The sequence below is a fragment of the Rhinatrema bivittatum genome, chromosome 1 (genome assembly GCF_901001135.1).
Source record: "Rhinatrema bivittatum chromosome 1, aRhiBiv1.1, whole genome shotgun sequence".
Taxonomy (NCBI): domain Eukaryota; kingdom Metazoa; phylum Chordata; class Amphibia; order Gymnophiona; family Rhinatrematidae; genus Rhinatrema; species Rhinatrema bivittatum.
Genome location: NC_042615.1, coordinates 560,400,072 through 560,416,360, shown reverse-complemented (window position 1 = coordinate 560,416,360; position 16,289 = coordinate 560,400,072). Strand labels below are relative to the sequence as shown.

General features: G+C 43.6%; 1 protein-coding gene across 2 annotated transcripts in view; it reads left to right on the top strand.

Annotated features, from left to right (window-relative positions):
• Window positions 1–16,289, top strand: part of UBQLN1 (ubiquilin 1) — a 240,663-nt gene that overhangs the window by 175,526 nt on the left and 48,848 nt on the right. The window contains exons 7-8 of one of the 2 annotated variants that reach the window (XM_029616806.1): window positions 9,643–9,785; window positions 10,609–10,695. In XM_029616806.1, coding sequence (XP_029472666.1) covers window positions 9,643–9,785; window positions 10,609–10,695 — 230 coding nt within the window. The remainder of the gene's footprint in view (window positions 1–9,642; window positions 9,786–10,608; window positions 10,696–16,289) is intronic. The other variant, XM_029616814.1, reaches the window with a different exon arrangement.

Sequence of the window (16,289 nt, the reverse complement as noted above, 5' to 3'; positions counted from 1 at the left end):
GGGAGCTCATGTAGATGGGCACAGTACTCAGGGTCTCTGGTCCGCTCAGGAATGCTCTTCTTAAATTAGCTTCCTGGAGCTTCGTGCAATCAGTTACATGCTATGAACTTTCAGAAATCAGCTGTCCAACAAAGTTGTCCTGATCTACACAGAAAGCCAAGTAGCTTTGTGGTATGTTAACAAGCAGGGAGGCATGGGATCGTACCTCCTGTGTCAGGAAGCAGTCCAGATCTAGTCATGGGCCCTGTCTCACGGGATGGTGCTCCGGGCCATGTACCTGGCCGGAATGGATAACATGGTAGCAGACAGGCTAAGTCGAGCCTTCAGAACCCCAAGAGTGGTCCCTAGACCAGAGGGTAGCAAATCGGATATTCCACCTCTGGGGGAGCCCGATCGTAGATTTGTTCACGTCCACCTGCAACAGGAAGGTGCTTCTGTTCTGCTCCCTGTATAGGTCAGATGGCAAACTAGTCTCAGATGCCCTCACCCATCATTGGGGAAAAGATCTGTATGCGTTTCCTCAGATTCCCTTAGTGGCAAAGACTCTCTTGTAGCTTCGCAAGGACAGGGGGGACTATGATCCTCATAGCCCCTTATTGGCCAAGACAGGTCTGGTTTCCACTCCTATAGGAGTTGTCCATCAGGAAACCGATCAGTCTGTGGACTTCCCCAGATCTCATGCATCATGCTGGCTGGCATCTCAACCTTCAGGCCCTGTGGCTCACAGCCTGCATGTTGATAGGTTAATCCTGCAGCCGCTTGATCTTTCAGAGGATGTCTCTAGAGTCCGGTGGCTTCTAGAAAGTCCTATGGACTGAAGTGGAGGAGGTTTTCCATGTGGTATGAGCAGAAGGCCCTAGATCCGTTCTCCTGCCCCACAAACTGCTTGACTCCTACACCTATCTGAGTCTGGCTTAAGACCAACTCCGTTAGAGTTCATCTCAGTGCAGTTGGTGCATATTACCAAGGTGAATATGATTTACCTATCTTGGTACAGTCTATAGTTGTACGCTTCATACAGGGCCTGCTTCAATTGAAGTCTCCCCTTAAGCCTCCTGTCTTGGGACCTCAATGTGATGTTAGCTCAGATGATGAAAGCTACTTTTGAGCCACTGCGCAATTGTGACCTGAAGTACCTGACCGGGAAGGCTATATTTTTGGTGGCGGTCACTTCAGTGTGCTAGGTCAGCAAGCCTTAAGCCTTAGTTACTTATCCACTTTATGCTAAGTTTTATCATGATAGGGTGGTCTTGCGTTCTCACTCTAAGTTGCTGCTTAAGGTGATGATGAATTTTCATCTTAATCAGTAAATAGTCCTTCCAGTACTCTTTCCCAGGCCCCATTTGCACCAGGGCGAATGAGCTCTGCACAGTGTGGACTGCAAATGATCTTTAGCCTTCTATCTGGAGCAGATAGAAACCCATAGACAGTCCACCCAACTTTTTCTTTTAACAAGAATTGGTTGGGCGTTGCCATTTCCAAACAGACACTATCCAATTGGCTAGCAGATTGCATCTCCTCCTGTTATGCCCAGCGGGATTGCATTTTGGGGGTCATGTCAAGTATCATTCTGTCAGCCATGGCAGCATCGGTGGCCCACTTGCGAGCAGTTCCCGTGGAGATCTGCAAGGCAACGATGTGGAGTTCTCTTCACACATTCATATCTCATTACTGTCTGGATAGGGGATGGCTGACGCAACAGTAGGTTCAGCCAGTCTGTCCTTCAGAACCTGTTTGAGATGTAGAATCCAACTCTCCCTGCCTAGGTCCCGTTTGGGTTCAGGTTGTCTCCCCTCTCTGTTACTAACAGCAGTGTTGTGATCTTTTTTGTGTTGGGGAGCAGCCTGTAGCTAGGGATTCACCCATGTGCGAGGACTACCGCCTGCTAGTCCTCAGAGAAAGTGTAATTGCTTACCTATACCATGTGTTCTCAGAGGACAGCAGGATGTTAGTCCTCACGAAACCTGCTCACCACCGCATGGAGTTGGATTTCTCCTGTTTGTTTTAATTATAATTCTATGATACAAGCCTGGAGAGGGGACTCCACATGAATGTGGCATGCTCAGTGTGCCTAGTCAAAGTTTTAGAAATTTTGATATGTTTTCCGCATTGGGGCTCCATCTGATGTCATCCATGTGGGTGGACTAACATCCTGCTGTCCTGAGAACATCTGTTACAGATAAGCAGTTCTGCTTTATGTGGTTGAATTCAGTCCTGCTTGTCCATAGAGAAGACAAATGTGTTCTCTGTAGACAGCAGGACAATTGAGCCACATAATCCCACCCTCCTCACTGTAGAGGCTAGGGCTCATTGGTCTATAATTGTTCCACTTCCATAGAAGATATCTGCAAGGCTGCTACTTGGATTTCCATAAATACCTTTACAGCTTGTTACTGCCTAGAGAATGCTTCCTTTTAGGAAAGCAGTTTGTCAGTTCTTAAAAGCTTGCTTAATTAATCTCTTCAACTCTGTCCTCCAGCCTCAAACCATAATTACAAGACTCAGATAAATTTTTCAAATGCAACCCTCAGATTGGGAGTACCCAGTTATGTGGCTGTTTATCTTGCTTGTCCACAGAGAAAGCTAGGTTACTCGCATGCAACATGTGTTCTCCATAGATTGCAGGATAAATTGACAACACAATCCCTCCCACCTCAATTTAAAGTTGAATAGCTAGCTATAAAGACTGAGGAGACATGCTTGGTGGGTGGTTGCATGGGAAAGTCCATGTATGCTCAGAAAAGCCTCCATTCTTCTGAGCTTTCAAGAGTGCTTTTCCATCCTGGCCCAGTCACCCACTTGTACATAAGAACATAAGAAATTGCCATGCTGGGTCAGACCAAGGGTCCATCAACCCAGCATCCTGTTTCCAACAGAAGCCAAACCAGGCCACAAGAACCTGGCAATTACTCAAACACTAAGAAGATCCCATGCTACTGATGCAATTAATAGCAGTGGCTATTCCCTAAGTAAACTTGATAAATAAATTAATAGACTTCTTCTCCAATAACCTTTTTTTTCCACATTATATATTTATTGATTTTCAACTTAAAAATACAAGTAATTACACCATTTCAAATTCACTTGTAATTTAACATAACATTTTTCTTCAATCAAATTATCATTTACAATGAAATCAAAGGAAACATTTCTATTCATCTCATAATAAACCAGAAGCAAATGAAACAAAGGGAGTATTATCTAGAAAACACTTCTAAAGAAATTTGCATTGAAAATTCCTGCATCCTCTTATTTTATTCACTGGGTATAGGGGACACTTCAGGCATTTTTCTTTGTTCTATAAATGATTTTAAATCATCTGGCATGAAAAAGATGTAAATATCTTGTTTAGAAATTATACATTTACATGGATAATTCAATTTAAACTGATACCCTAAAGTAATAATTTCTTGACGAGATTTTAGAAATTCCCTTCTCCTTAATTGTGTGGTTATTGATAAATCAGGAAATATTTTTACTGGAGACTCATAGTAAGAAATGGGATATTTACTAAAATATTTTTTCATTACCTTGTTCAGGTCTAATAAATTCTTAAAGGAAACCAATAAGATTCCCCTATCAATTATCAAATTATTTGTGCTTTCTAAGAAATTCGTAAGATTTCCTTGAAAAGGGAGTTTCTTCTATCGCATTGGGATTCTTTTTGGGTAAAAAATAACAATAACTAATAGCAGGTAATTCAGTATCCGTGATTTCTAATACGTCTTTTAGAAACTTTAATAAAGTTTCCATAGGAACTTCACCTGCTATTCGGGGAAAATCAAGAAACAGAAGGTTTAGCCGTTTAATATTGTTTTCAAAAGCTTCTATTCGTTTAGAAAGAAAATCCCTGTCTTTCACAACTGCAACCTGAAATTCTAGATTCTTTTTTCCCATTTCCTCTAAATTCTTAATTCTAGTTTCTGAATTATCTAATACACCTTGAATCTTCTTTATTTCCTGAGAATTGGAACCTAATGTAGAGTCCATCTTTTTCTCCAGACTTTTTATATTAGACGTCATAGCTGCCATCATGTCCCATAATAACTCCAGTGTAACCACAGTTGTCAAATTCACTGGGGTTTCCCCACTTGCTGTCGCTTGATCTTCTTTTCCTAACTCAGTTTCCTGAGTTGTCTTTGCCCTCAGTTCTTCTATTATGCTCCCATCAATTCTTTCTCCCCTTAACTCATCAATTGATGTTTGCAAATCAGGGACCGACTGCTGAGTTGAGGGACTTCCCCCAGTTCCTTCGGCTTCTCTCCACTCTGGTGGTAAACCAAGATTAGGGCTCAACGAAGCCTCCTCCAAGGATTCGGGCCTTCCTCCCAATTGGCCCGATTCAGCGGTATCCTTAGCCGTTGGATTAAGTGCAGGAAGGTTCAAGAAACGGACAATTTCCTGTTGTGTAGATAACATGGGGGGTAGGGCAGGAAATACCCTGACCTTCCCCTTCCGTTTAGGAGGCATAATCAACTTTGAATTTTCAAACAAACAGAAAGTTGCTCGTCTCACCAATCCAATGCAATCTATTGATGCTTCTGCGACAGCCAATTAATCAGAAGAAAAGTCAAAGTAATATTTTCTCACGACCTCTCTTGCCCAAACGAAGCCGAACAAAGCCACGCGCGCCGACAGCAGTGGTGCGCCTAGGAACGCTGGTTTTATGGGCGTCCTTACTCGGCTCCTCCCTCCTCCGGCGCAGCTAGCGTCAGTCAATCAGGTACTGGGTAGCTCACCACTGTTCTTCCGACCGGACTTGGCTGTCTTCTCCAATAACTTATTCAAACCTTTTTTGAACCCAGCTGCACTGACTGCACTAACCACCTCCTCTGGCAACACATTCCAGAGCTTTATTGTACGTTGAGTGAAAAATAATTTTCTCCGATTAGTCTTAAATGTGCTACTTGCTAACTTCATGGAATGCCCCCCCTAGTCCTTCTATTATTCAAAAGTGTAAATAACCAATTCACATCTACTCGTTCAAGACCTACCTCTCATGATCTTAAAGACCTCTATCATATCCTCCCTCGGCCATCTCTTCTCCAAGCTGAACAGCCCTAACCTCTTCAGCTTTTTCTCACAGGGGAGCTGTTCCGTCCCCTTTATCATTTTGGTCGCCCTTCTCTGTTCCTTCTCCATCGCAACTATATCTTTTTGAGAGGCGGCGACCAGAATTGTACACAGAATTCAAGGTGCGGTCTCACCATGGAGCGATATAGAGGCATTATGACATTTTTCCGTTTTAACCATTCCCTTCCTAATAATTCCTAACATTCTGTTTGCTTTTTTGACTGCTGCAGCACACTGAGCAGACGATTTTAAAGTATTATCACTATGATGCCTAGATCTTTTTCCTGGGTGGTAGCTCCTAATATGGAACCTAACGTCGTGTAACTACAGCAGCAAGAGTTATTTTTCCCTATATGCAACAACTTGCACTTCTCCACATTAAATTTCATCTGCCATTTGGATGCCCAATCTTCCAGTCTTGCAAGGTCCTCCCGTAATGTACCACAATCCGCTTGTGATTTAACTACTCTGAATAATTTTGTATCATCCACAAATTTGATAACCTCACTCATCGTATTCCTTTCCAGATCATTTATATATATATTGAAAAGCACCGGTCCAAGTACAGATCCCTGAGGCACTCCACTGTTTACCCTTTTCCACTGAGAAAATTGTCCATTTAATCCTACTCTCTGTTTCCTGTCTTTTAACCAGTTTGTAATCCACGAAAGGACATCTCCTCCTATCCCATGACTTTCTAGTTTTCTTAGAAGCCTCTCATGAGGGACTTTGTCAAACGCCTTCTGAAAATCCAAATACACTACATCTACCTGTTCACCATTATCCACATGTTTATTAACCCCTTCAAAAAAATGAAGCAGATTTGTTAGGCAAGACTTCCCTGGTAAATCCATGTTGACTGTGTTCCATTAAACCATGTCTTTCTATATGCGCTACGATTTTGATCTTGAGAATAGTTTCCACTATTTTTCCTGGCACTGAAGTCAGGCTCACTTGTCTTTATTCTATCTAGGGAGCACACCTATTACAGGTGAGTAACTTTGCTTTTTCAATTTTTTTTTTTTTGTCACTGCATGTTTCGACTGTCCATTAAGCTGTGGCTCTGCTTTTTGTTTTACTTTAAATTCTTCACATTGTGCCTTTGAACCTGTTTTTCTGAGTTGAGAGCACGTTCCACATTGGCACTGTCTGACATCACCCCACTTATTTGACTGAATTGTCCTTCTGTCTATAGTAAACACCTATTATAGGTTGCAATTTTGCTGTACCAAGAGTTGCAATCAGAGATGAAGAAAATGTGGCAGAAAGCCTAGTTATTGGGTGTCAAAAGCTTGATGAGAGAGAACTTCTAAGCATACCTTGATATATTCTTGCTAGGTTTCAGCCCTAAAGGAGGAAGCATCCTTTGTCTTATCTCCAGAATAATGTAGAGAACTAATACAACAGGACTTGACATAGGCAAGCTAAAATTCCTTTTACTCCTGAATAGTTGTAATATCTCGTGAAGGAATTTGACATATTGAGACCCTATTTGTTTTTTTCAGTATACTATTTTTTCTTGAAATCTAGGTTCGCACCTAAAAATTCTCCTAAATGTAGCCAGCCAAACTTTCTCTGGCTGAATTTAGGTTAGTTATTTTGATTACTAGAGTTGTCCAACTAAATTTAGCTGGTTAGTCCTGAAAATGCAAGCTGACCGGCTAAGTTGAAAACTTGTTCAAGAACTCATCCAGATTGGTCTTTTTCCAGACAGGATAAATCAGTTTATCCTGTGAATTTGGGCAGATAGATGTAGCCAGTGAATAGGGAAAATATTTTCACAATCATTTATCCAGCTAACTTTGAAAGTTAGCTAGGCAAACTTTAAAAATTGACCCCAAAATTTACATTTGTGTAAACATAAGAGAAAATCAAACAAGTTGTTTTTCTCTGAGGCCAAGCAGTATGATAGTCCTCGCACATGGATGACATCAACTGATGGCTTCCCCGACATGGAAAACTTGTCAGTTTCTAGGACTTTTGCCATACTGGGCATGCCCAGCATGCCCTACACCACTCGTCTACACGGGGTCCTTCTTCAGTCTCTCTTTTTCCGTGGAACTGCGGCATTGAAGTTGGTGAGCTCACTTTCAAACTTCTTGGCCAGTTTGGAAAACTGTTTTCCATTTTTTTTTTTTTTGCAATATTTTTTGCCTGCGATAGACACCGGGTCCCACTCGGTCCTCCCTGTGTGTTTCTATTCAGAGTTTTTGTCTTATCTGTAAGTTTCCTTTTGCAGTCAGTTCCCTGTGGCGACGTGACCTCTGTGCTTCCCGGCCTTCAACGCCCGCTGCCATATATTTTCATCTTGCTTTCCATTTATTTCACCCGTCATGGCCGTGTCTGGTTTCAAGCAATGCCCTCTGTGCCTGAGCACTATGTCCATCATGGACACCCATGATGAATGTGTCCTCTGTCTAGGAGCATTGCATGACATCTGGGGTTGCTGCAAATAAGCCCAAATGACCCCAAAGGGGTCGGCTCGATAAGATGGAACAACTCTTTGTGCTTGAAAGGTCGAGCCCAAACCAGCCTCAGACGCCCTTGCCCAATACTGGGGCAAAGGTCTTCTGTACACTTATCCTCCGGTTTCCTTAGTGGACAAGGGAACTATGATCCTCATAGCCCCTTATTGGCTGAGACAGGTCTGATTTCCATTCTTATGTGAATTGTCCATCCGGAGATAAGTCTGGAGACTTCCCCAGATCTCATGCAAGATTGAGGCAGGTTGTGACATCACAGCCTCCAGGCCCTGTCGCTCCCCCTAAGGGCTTTCACTTTGACCATTGACAGAGTCAGCAGAGCCAGTAGGTATCAGCATGGTACATGTTGAGGTTGTTGGGCCATGTGGCCGCAACCATCCATGTTACTGCCTTGGCACGATTACACATGCGCAGGGCCCAGTGGACCTTGAGGTCATTGTAGCGCCAGGCCATGCAGAACCTCCAGGATTGCATACAAGTCATCTCGCCCCTCTGGGACTCTTTGTCTTGGTGGCGGGTATTTTCAAACCTGGAATAGAGGATCTCATTCCGAAGTCATCCTACCCAAATTGTCCCAAACACTGATGTGTCCACTCTGGGATGGGGAACTCATGTAGATAAGTTCAGCACCCAGGATCTCTGGTCTGCCCAGGAAAGCTATTGCCAAATTAATTTCCTGGAGCTCTGGGTGATCAGGTATGTGCTGTGGTTTTTCAGAGATCAGCTGTCCAACAAAGTTGTGCTGATCCAAAACGACAACTAGGTGTAGCAGACAGAAGCCCATATACAGTCCACCCAACTTTGTTTCTTTTGGTAGGAATAAGTTGAGCATTGCCATTGCCAAACAGACACTATCGAATTGGCTAGCAGATTGCATCTCCTTCTGTTATGCCCAGGCGGGACTGCATCTTGGGGGTCTTGTCAAGGCTCATTCTGACCGAGCCATGGCAGTGTCGGTGGGCCACTTGCGAGTAGTTCTCATGGAGATCCGCAAGGTTGCAATGTTGAGTTCCCTCCCCTCATTCACATCTCACTATTGCTTGGATAGAAATGGCCGCTGCAATAGGTTTGGCCATTCTGTCCTTTGGAATCTGTTTGAGGTGTAGAACCCAACTCTCTCCCTCCTAGGGGCCCGTTGTTTGGGTTCAGGCTGTTTCCCCCCTCTTACCAACCGCACCCTTGTGCTCTTTGGCACCTTGTTTAGATATTTGTTGATCCCCTTTTATGTTGGGTAGCAGCCTGTAGCTAGGGATTCACCATTGTGGAGGACTACCAACCTGCTTGTCCTCTGAGAAAGCAGAGTTGCTTATCTGTAACAGGTATTTTCAGAGGACAGCAGGATATTATTCCTCACAAAACCCGCCCGCCACTCCATGGAGTTGGATTTCTCCTCTTGTTGATTCATATATAATTCTATGTTATAAGACTGAAGAGGGACCCCTCGTGGACATGTGGTATAGGGCATGCCGGCCATATCCAGTATGGCAGGTCAAAGTTCTAGAAACTTTGATTTCACTTTTCTGTCAGGGCTCCATCTGATGTCACACGTGTGAGGACTAGCATCCTGCTGTCCTCGGAGAAAACCTGTTACAGGTAAGCAATTCTGCTTTACCAATTAATGTAAAGACATTTCTGTGCAAAAGTGAGCTGTAAGTTTTTAATGTTAAGTCTGTGGAATCTGAGAGATACATACACATCCTTCCTTTGCCTTTCAATTAATTACTTAAATTATTTCATTGGCTTCAATCTAACCAGCTGAGTATTATTGAGAGCATGCAAATCTAAAGAAAAATGGCACTTTGGCAGTACACCAAGACAGCTATTTTGGGTACAGCATTCTGCTTCTCTCCGCAACTTGTAAGAGTCTACTCATCCTAACAAAGCTGTGCCAGATATGTAAAACAACTTCCCAGATTATACAGCGTCTGAAATGGCAAGCATCACTCGTGTTCACTTTCATTTTTTTCATTTTTATGTCTTTGTTTTGTTTTGTACTACAACATAAGTAGAGATGAATTTTTATATGCCTTTGTCTTTGATCTTGCTTTATCTCCCAAATATTTATATTTTTTCTTTTTCTTTAAAGCTGGCATGTTTAATACCCCGGGTATGCAGAGTTTGCTGCAACAGATCACAGAAAACCCACAGCTTATGCAGAACATGCTGTCTGCACCATACATGAGGAGCATGATGCAGTCCCTAAGCCAAAACCCTGATCTTGCTGCACAGGTAAAAAAAAAAAAGCAAAATATTTTGTGGAGGTACTAATTGTAAAACCTATTTTTAACATTCATTATAAATGTATCTTTATAAGTTTAGTACTAGTAAATATTGTAGACTAGCCACTGGAAACTGGAATTTTGTTTATCCACAGAGCAAGATAAAGCATGGGCAGTGGTAAGCTTTCTAGCCCTGTCTTGCCTATGTATTTAAGCCTTGTAGAGGGTGCCATCCCTTGGGCTGGCAGACTAGTTCAATTTCCATGCCTGTGGACCTTTTTCAGTTAGTATGAAAACTTGGTGGTGCTGCTGGGAGTTGAATTAGCTTTTCTAGTTTCTGTCTTGGAATTTGGTGCTATAACTAGTAGGTGACATGCTGCCTCAACTACATTTAACAGCGGCCCCAACAAAGTGCTCACACACTGCAGTCTTGAGCCAATTTCGATCCATAGCATGAAGGAGTCAAATTCCATGCATAAAGAACCTTACTATACAGGTATCATCCAGCAAAACGCTAACATTGATTGGTCAGCTAAATGTAAAACTATCTCCCTTAGAATGCATTTTGTCAACTTTGGTGAATATTTGCCTTTGTTTTCAGGAAACAAATTTTGATCATTAAGGTATGAGCTGCAATGTGCTGAGGTGCACTTCCAAGTTTGTGGAACCTGGAAAAAATTAGAGGTGAAAGATAAGGGCAAAAGAATATTTTCTATTTCTGCTGATGAAAAATGGGAGGAAAAAGCCTGAGTATTAAATTATTCAACTGTACATTTCAAAAACAGGAAGAATGTTAAACCAGGCTACTAACTTTTGTTTTGACCTTTAACCAGCAGATGATGCTAAATAACCCGTTGTTTGCTGGAAACCCTCAGCTCCAAGATCAAATGAGACAGCAACTTCCTATTTTCCTTCAACAAGTGAGTAAGAACTTTAACTTTTTAAGTAATTGTTTTTGTGGAAATTCTGTTGGAGGCATAAAGTAGCTGTTTACAGTTGATATGATTCTTGGCTCTGAGTAAAAAAAAAGTGTACTGGCTTATAGACTAAGTTTGTTTAAAAATAAATAAACCTTACTTTAAGAACATAATTGCCATACTGGTTCAGACCAAGGGTCCATCAAGCCCAGTATCCTGTTTCCAACAGTGGCCAATCCAGGCCATAAGAACCTGGCAAGTACCCAAACATTAAATCTCAAGCTACTATTGTTTATTTAATAGCAGTTGATGGATTTTTCCTTTAGGAACTTATCCAAACCATTTTTAAACCCTTACATCCACATCCTCTGGCAATGAATTTGAGCTTAACTATGCGCTGAGTGAAAGAATTTTCTTTGATTTGTTTTATATGAGCTACTTGCTGACTTCATGGAGTGCCTCCTAGTCCTTCTATTATCTGAGAGAGTAAATCACCAATTTAGTTTAACTTGTTCAGGTCCTTTCATGATTTTGTAGACCTCTACCATATCCCCCCCTTCAGTCATCTTGTCTCCAAACTGAACAGCCCTAACTTCCTTAGCCTTACCTCATAGGGCCATGCCACTTATCATTTTGGTCACCCTTCTCTGCACTTTCTCCAGTGCAACTATATCTTTTTTTTGAGATGCAGCAACCAGAACTGCACACAGTGTTCAAGATGCGGTCTCACCACGGAGCGATACAGAGGCATTATGACATCTATTGTTTTATTTGCCATTCCCTTCTTAATTCCTAACATTCTGTTTGCATTTTTGATCGCCACCAGCACACTGAGCCGACAATTTCAATGCATTATCCACTGACAACCTAGATTTTTCCTGGGTGGTAACTCCTAAGATAGAACCTAACATTGTGTAACTACAGCAAGGGTTATCCCAGGACAAGCAGGATGCTAGTCCTCACATATGGGTGACGTCACTGATGGAGCCCTATCGCGGGAAAAACTTCTGTCAAAGTTTCTAGAAACTTTTGACTGGCACTCTTGAGGCCACTGAGCATGCCCAGCATGCCATGATATTCTCTGCCACAGGGGTCTCACTCCAGTCTTCGTTTTTCCGCGCTGCTGTGAGCATCGCGGAGATAGGAGCCCTGTGAGTTCACTCACAATTCTGACTTGAAAAGTCAATTATTTTTCTCATTTTTCCCATTTTGGGGTCTCACTTCCCTTTTGTCACCAGACGGTGACAAAACTAATAGCGTTTTTGCGCTTTCACATTAATTGTTTTTCTCACAAAATTTTTCATCGATGGCCGTCGATAGTGACATGGCTTCGGGTTTTAAAAAATGCCTGGTCTGTAATCAGACCATGTCAGTAACAGACCCACATCTTGAATGTGTGATCTGTTTGGGTGAAAAGCATGATATTTCATCATGCCAAAAGTGTCAGGAGATGACCCCGGAAGGTAGGAAACTTCGACAGGAAAAGATGACACATCTTTTCCATCTTCAATTAGTTCCCTCACCTTCTACTTCGACAAAATCATCTCCAACAGGAGTCACAAAGAAACTCCTTCTTAAAAAAGTCACCCAGAAGGATCTGGAGATGGATGATCGCCAGCCCCATCGACGTCATCGACAAGGTCAGTCACAGAACCAAGGCCTAAGCACAAGCATCGACATCGTCGATCCTCGGCATCACCGTCGCTCCCCCCCCCTCCCCCGGGAGAACCGACTGCAAAGCGGCATAAAGATGGCAATGTGCCACTAACATTCGCGCCCACGGTGCCACCGTTGAATGCATCAATATCGACGCCTACATCGACATCGCTATTACCACCGACTACGCAAGACATAATTGTCCTCATCAAGCAAGTAGTGATGGAAGCCTTACAGGCACAAGTTCCGGCGACCGCGCCGATGCCGGTGAGCACCCCGATGCCGATGCCTTCTCCGCTTACGTCATCGATACCATTAACATCCATGTCGATGCCTCTCTCGATGCCATTGGCATCATCGGAAATTCTCTCGATGCCAATAACTTCGGTTCCATCGATACCCTCGATGACTACTCCCGCAATCAATGTTCTCCTTTTTATCCACATTGATGTCGACTGTTTCGTCGATTCCACAGCTGATATCTGTTTACACTACGGCACCCACCTTACCTCCTCCTAAAAAAGCATCGGTATCGAGACAAAAGACATCGACTAAATCACTAACAGCGCCTTATCTCCCTGAGGTTCCAAGTTCTGCAGAAGCAGCACTGCATGGTATCCTTACCAAGCAATACCAAGATTTGCTAGCCTCCTTGCCATCTAATCCTGTAGAAGAGGATGTAGAAGACACTCCACTTGACCCTTTGCCAGGACCCTCTGGTGTTCCTCCTCCTCATAGGACTACACCTACTCATCATCAAACTCCAGACTGACACTTGGTCTGACACTGAATCAGATGCCTCCTCAGAGGCGTTTGTCTGACCCATCACCACCTCATACCAGGAAACAGTCCCCTCCGGAGGATTTTTCTTTTCCTACTTTTGTACAAGAGATGGCAGATTCCATCCCTTTCAAATTACAAGCAGAGCAGGACGCCAGACAACAAACTTTGAAGGTACTCCAGTTTGTCGACCCACCTAAACAAACTGTTGCAATTCCTATCCATGATGTTCTATTGCAACTACAACAACGCCTCTGGGAACATCCCTGCACTGTTCCTGCAGTAAATAAAAGGGTGGATACTACTTATCTTGTACAATCCACACCCGGTTATCAAAAGACACAACTTCCCCATCACTCAGTGGTTGTAGAATCGACACAAAAGAAATCTAGAAGAACAAGAGTCCACTCATCTACACCCCCAGGTAAAGACAATAGATTCCTGGATCAACTGGGCCGTAAGTTTTTCAAGGTGCAGTGCTAAACTCCAGAATTTCATCATACCCACCTATATATGACCCAGTACCAGAGAAATCTCTGGAAACAAATAGGAGTTTGTTCCATCCCTTCCTACACAATACCAAGAGGCTGCACAGGCTATCATAAACAAAGGTTTAGACGCCGGTAAGCATGAAGTCCGAGCTGCCTACGACGGCTATGAGACGGCTTCAAGAGTGGCTGCATCAGTGCCAGGAGGTGGGCCTGGCTCAAAGCCTCAGATCTAAGGCCAGAGGTGCAGGATAAACTAGTGGATCTCCCTTGCCTGGGAGACAACTTATTTGGATCCAAGGTACAGGATGCTGTGTCTCAATTAAAAGAGCACTCAGAGACTTTACGACAGCTATCCTCCCTCCCACATGATTCCTCCAAACATATCTGGCCGTAGACCTCCACGGAGAGACACCAGACGGCCTTTCTACAGACAACGGAGATATTACTCTCCTGCATCCAGACCCAGGCTTTCCAGAACCCAGCAAAGACCACAACCACGGCAACAGAGAGCAGCTAGGCCCCAACCAGCTCCTCAAACAGGACCTGCTACCGGATTTTGAAGTTACATCCAGAGAACTAAGCCTTTACTCAAATCCTTAGCCAGGACTACCAGTAGGAGGCAGAATATCCAAGTTTTACAACAATTGGACATCAATAACCTCGGACCAATGGGTCCTATCAATAATACACAGAGGATATCAACTCAATTTCATTTCAATGCCCCAAGATTTTCCACAGAGTCACTCTCATCTCAGCGAAAATCACATGCTTCAACTACAAATAGAATTATCCACCCTTCTGAGAGCCTGGGCTGTAGAGCTGGTACCCAGGTCTCGGAAAGGAAGAGGATTCTATTCACGTTATTTCCTCATTCCAAAGAAACCGGAGGCCTATGTCCCATCCTAGACCTCAGAAATCTCAACAAATTTCTGAAAAAAGAAAAGTTCAGGATGGTTTCTCTAGGCACCATGCTTCCACTTCTTCAAACAGGAGACTGGCTTTGTTCTCTGGACCTTCAAGACGTTTATGCTCACATTCCAATATTCCCTCCTCATCGCAAGTATCTGCACTTCATGGTGGGTCATCAACATTTCCAATACAGAGCACTGCCATTCGGACTTGCCTCTGCTCCCAGAGTATTCACCAAATGTCTGGCAGTAATAGCAGCACATTTACGCACGCAAAGTGTGATTGTCTTTCCATATCTAGACGACTGGCTCATCAGGAGTCACTCAAGAGGGAGCTCTTACCTCTCTCAATCGAACAATTTCCCTACTTCACTCCATGGGTTTTCTCATCAATTATCAAAAATCCCACCTTATTCCATCTCACCTACTTCAATTCATAGGTGCAAACTTGAACACTATCCTATCAAGAGCCTTTCTACCCGAGGATCGAGCAGAAATATTATCCCTGTTGGCAAACTCCATTCGCTCAAGGAAACAGCTCATCAGTTTCTAACCTAACTAGGCCACATGGCTGCCACGGTTCATGTCACTCCTATGGCAAGGCTCGCCATGAAAGTAACCTAATGGACATTACGATCACAATGGATCCAAGCCATTCAACCGCTGCATTCTCCAATTCAAGTAACCCACAGCTACGTTCTTCTCTACTCTGGTGGGTAAACAAGGACAATTTGCACAAGGGCCTACCCTTCCAACAACCAGTCCCACAGATAACGTTATCTACAGATGCATCCACCTTGGGTTGGGGAGCTCACACAGACACTCTCCAAACCCAGGGGACTTGGACAAAACTCGAAGCAACATTTCAAATCAATTTCCTGGAACTTCGAGCTATACATTGTGTTGCATGCGTTCATGGACTGCCTTTCACACAAGACTGTCTCATCCAAATGGACAATACAGTAGCCATGTGGTTCATCAACAAACAAGGAAGTATGGGCTCGTATCTCCTTTGTCAAGAAGCTGCACAGATTTGGGGCTGGGCCCCGAACCACTCAATGTTTCTCCGGGTCACTTATCTGGCAGGCATACACAATGTAGTGGCAGATCGACTCAGTCGTCTGTTCCAACCACACGAGCGGGCCCTGGATCCCTCAGTAGCGACCAGGATATTCCAACGTTGGGGACAACCGACAATAGACCTCTTTGCATCACATCTGAATCACAAAGTGGACAAATTCTGTTCTCTACACAAACAGAAGAACCAGCCAGCCAAGGACGCCTTTGCTCGCCCTTGGAACTCAGGCCCTTCTATACGCGTATCCTCCAATACCGCTCATAACCAAAACTCTAGTGAAGCTACAACAGGACAGGGAGACGATGATACTCATAGCCCTATATTGGCCTCGACAAGTATGGTTTCCCACACTCCTAGACCTCTCAGTCAGGGATCCCATTCGTCTGGGAATAGCTCCCACTCTCATAACTCAGGATCAGGGTCGGTTGCGCCTTCCCAACCTTCAATCCCTATCCCTGATGGCATGGATGTTGAAAGCTTGATTTTTACAACCACTCAATCTTTCAACCAATGTATCTCAAGTGCTTATAGCTTCACGTAAACCTTCCACACGAAAGAATTACTCTTCCAAATGGAAGAGATTCACTTTGTGGTGCAGACAAAAGAATATTGATCCTTTCACTTGCTCCACTACTGTTCTGCTAGACTACTTGTACCATCTTTCAGAATCTGGTCTCCAGACTT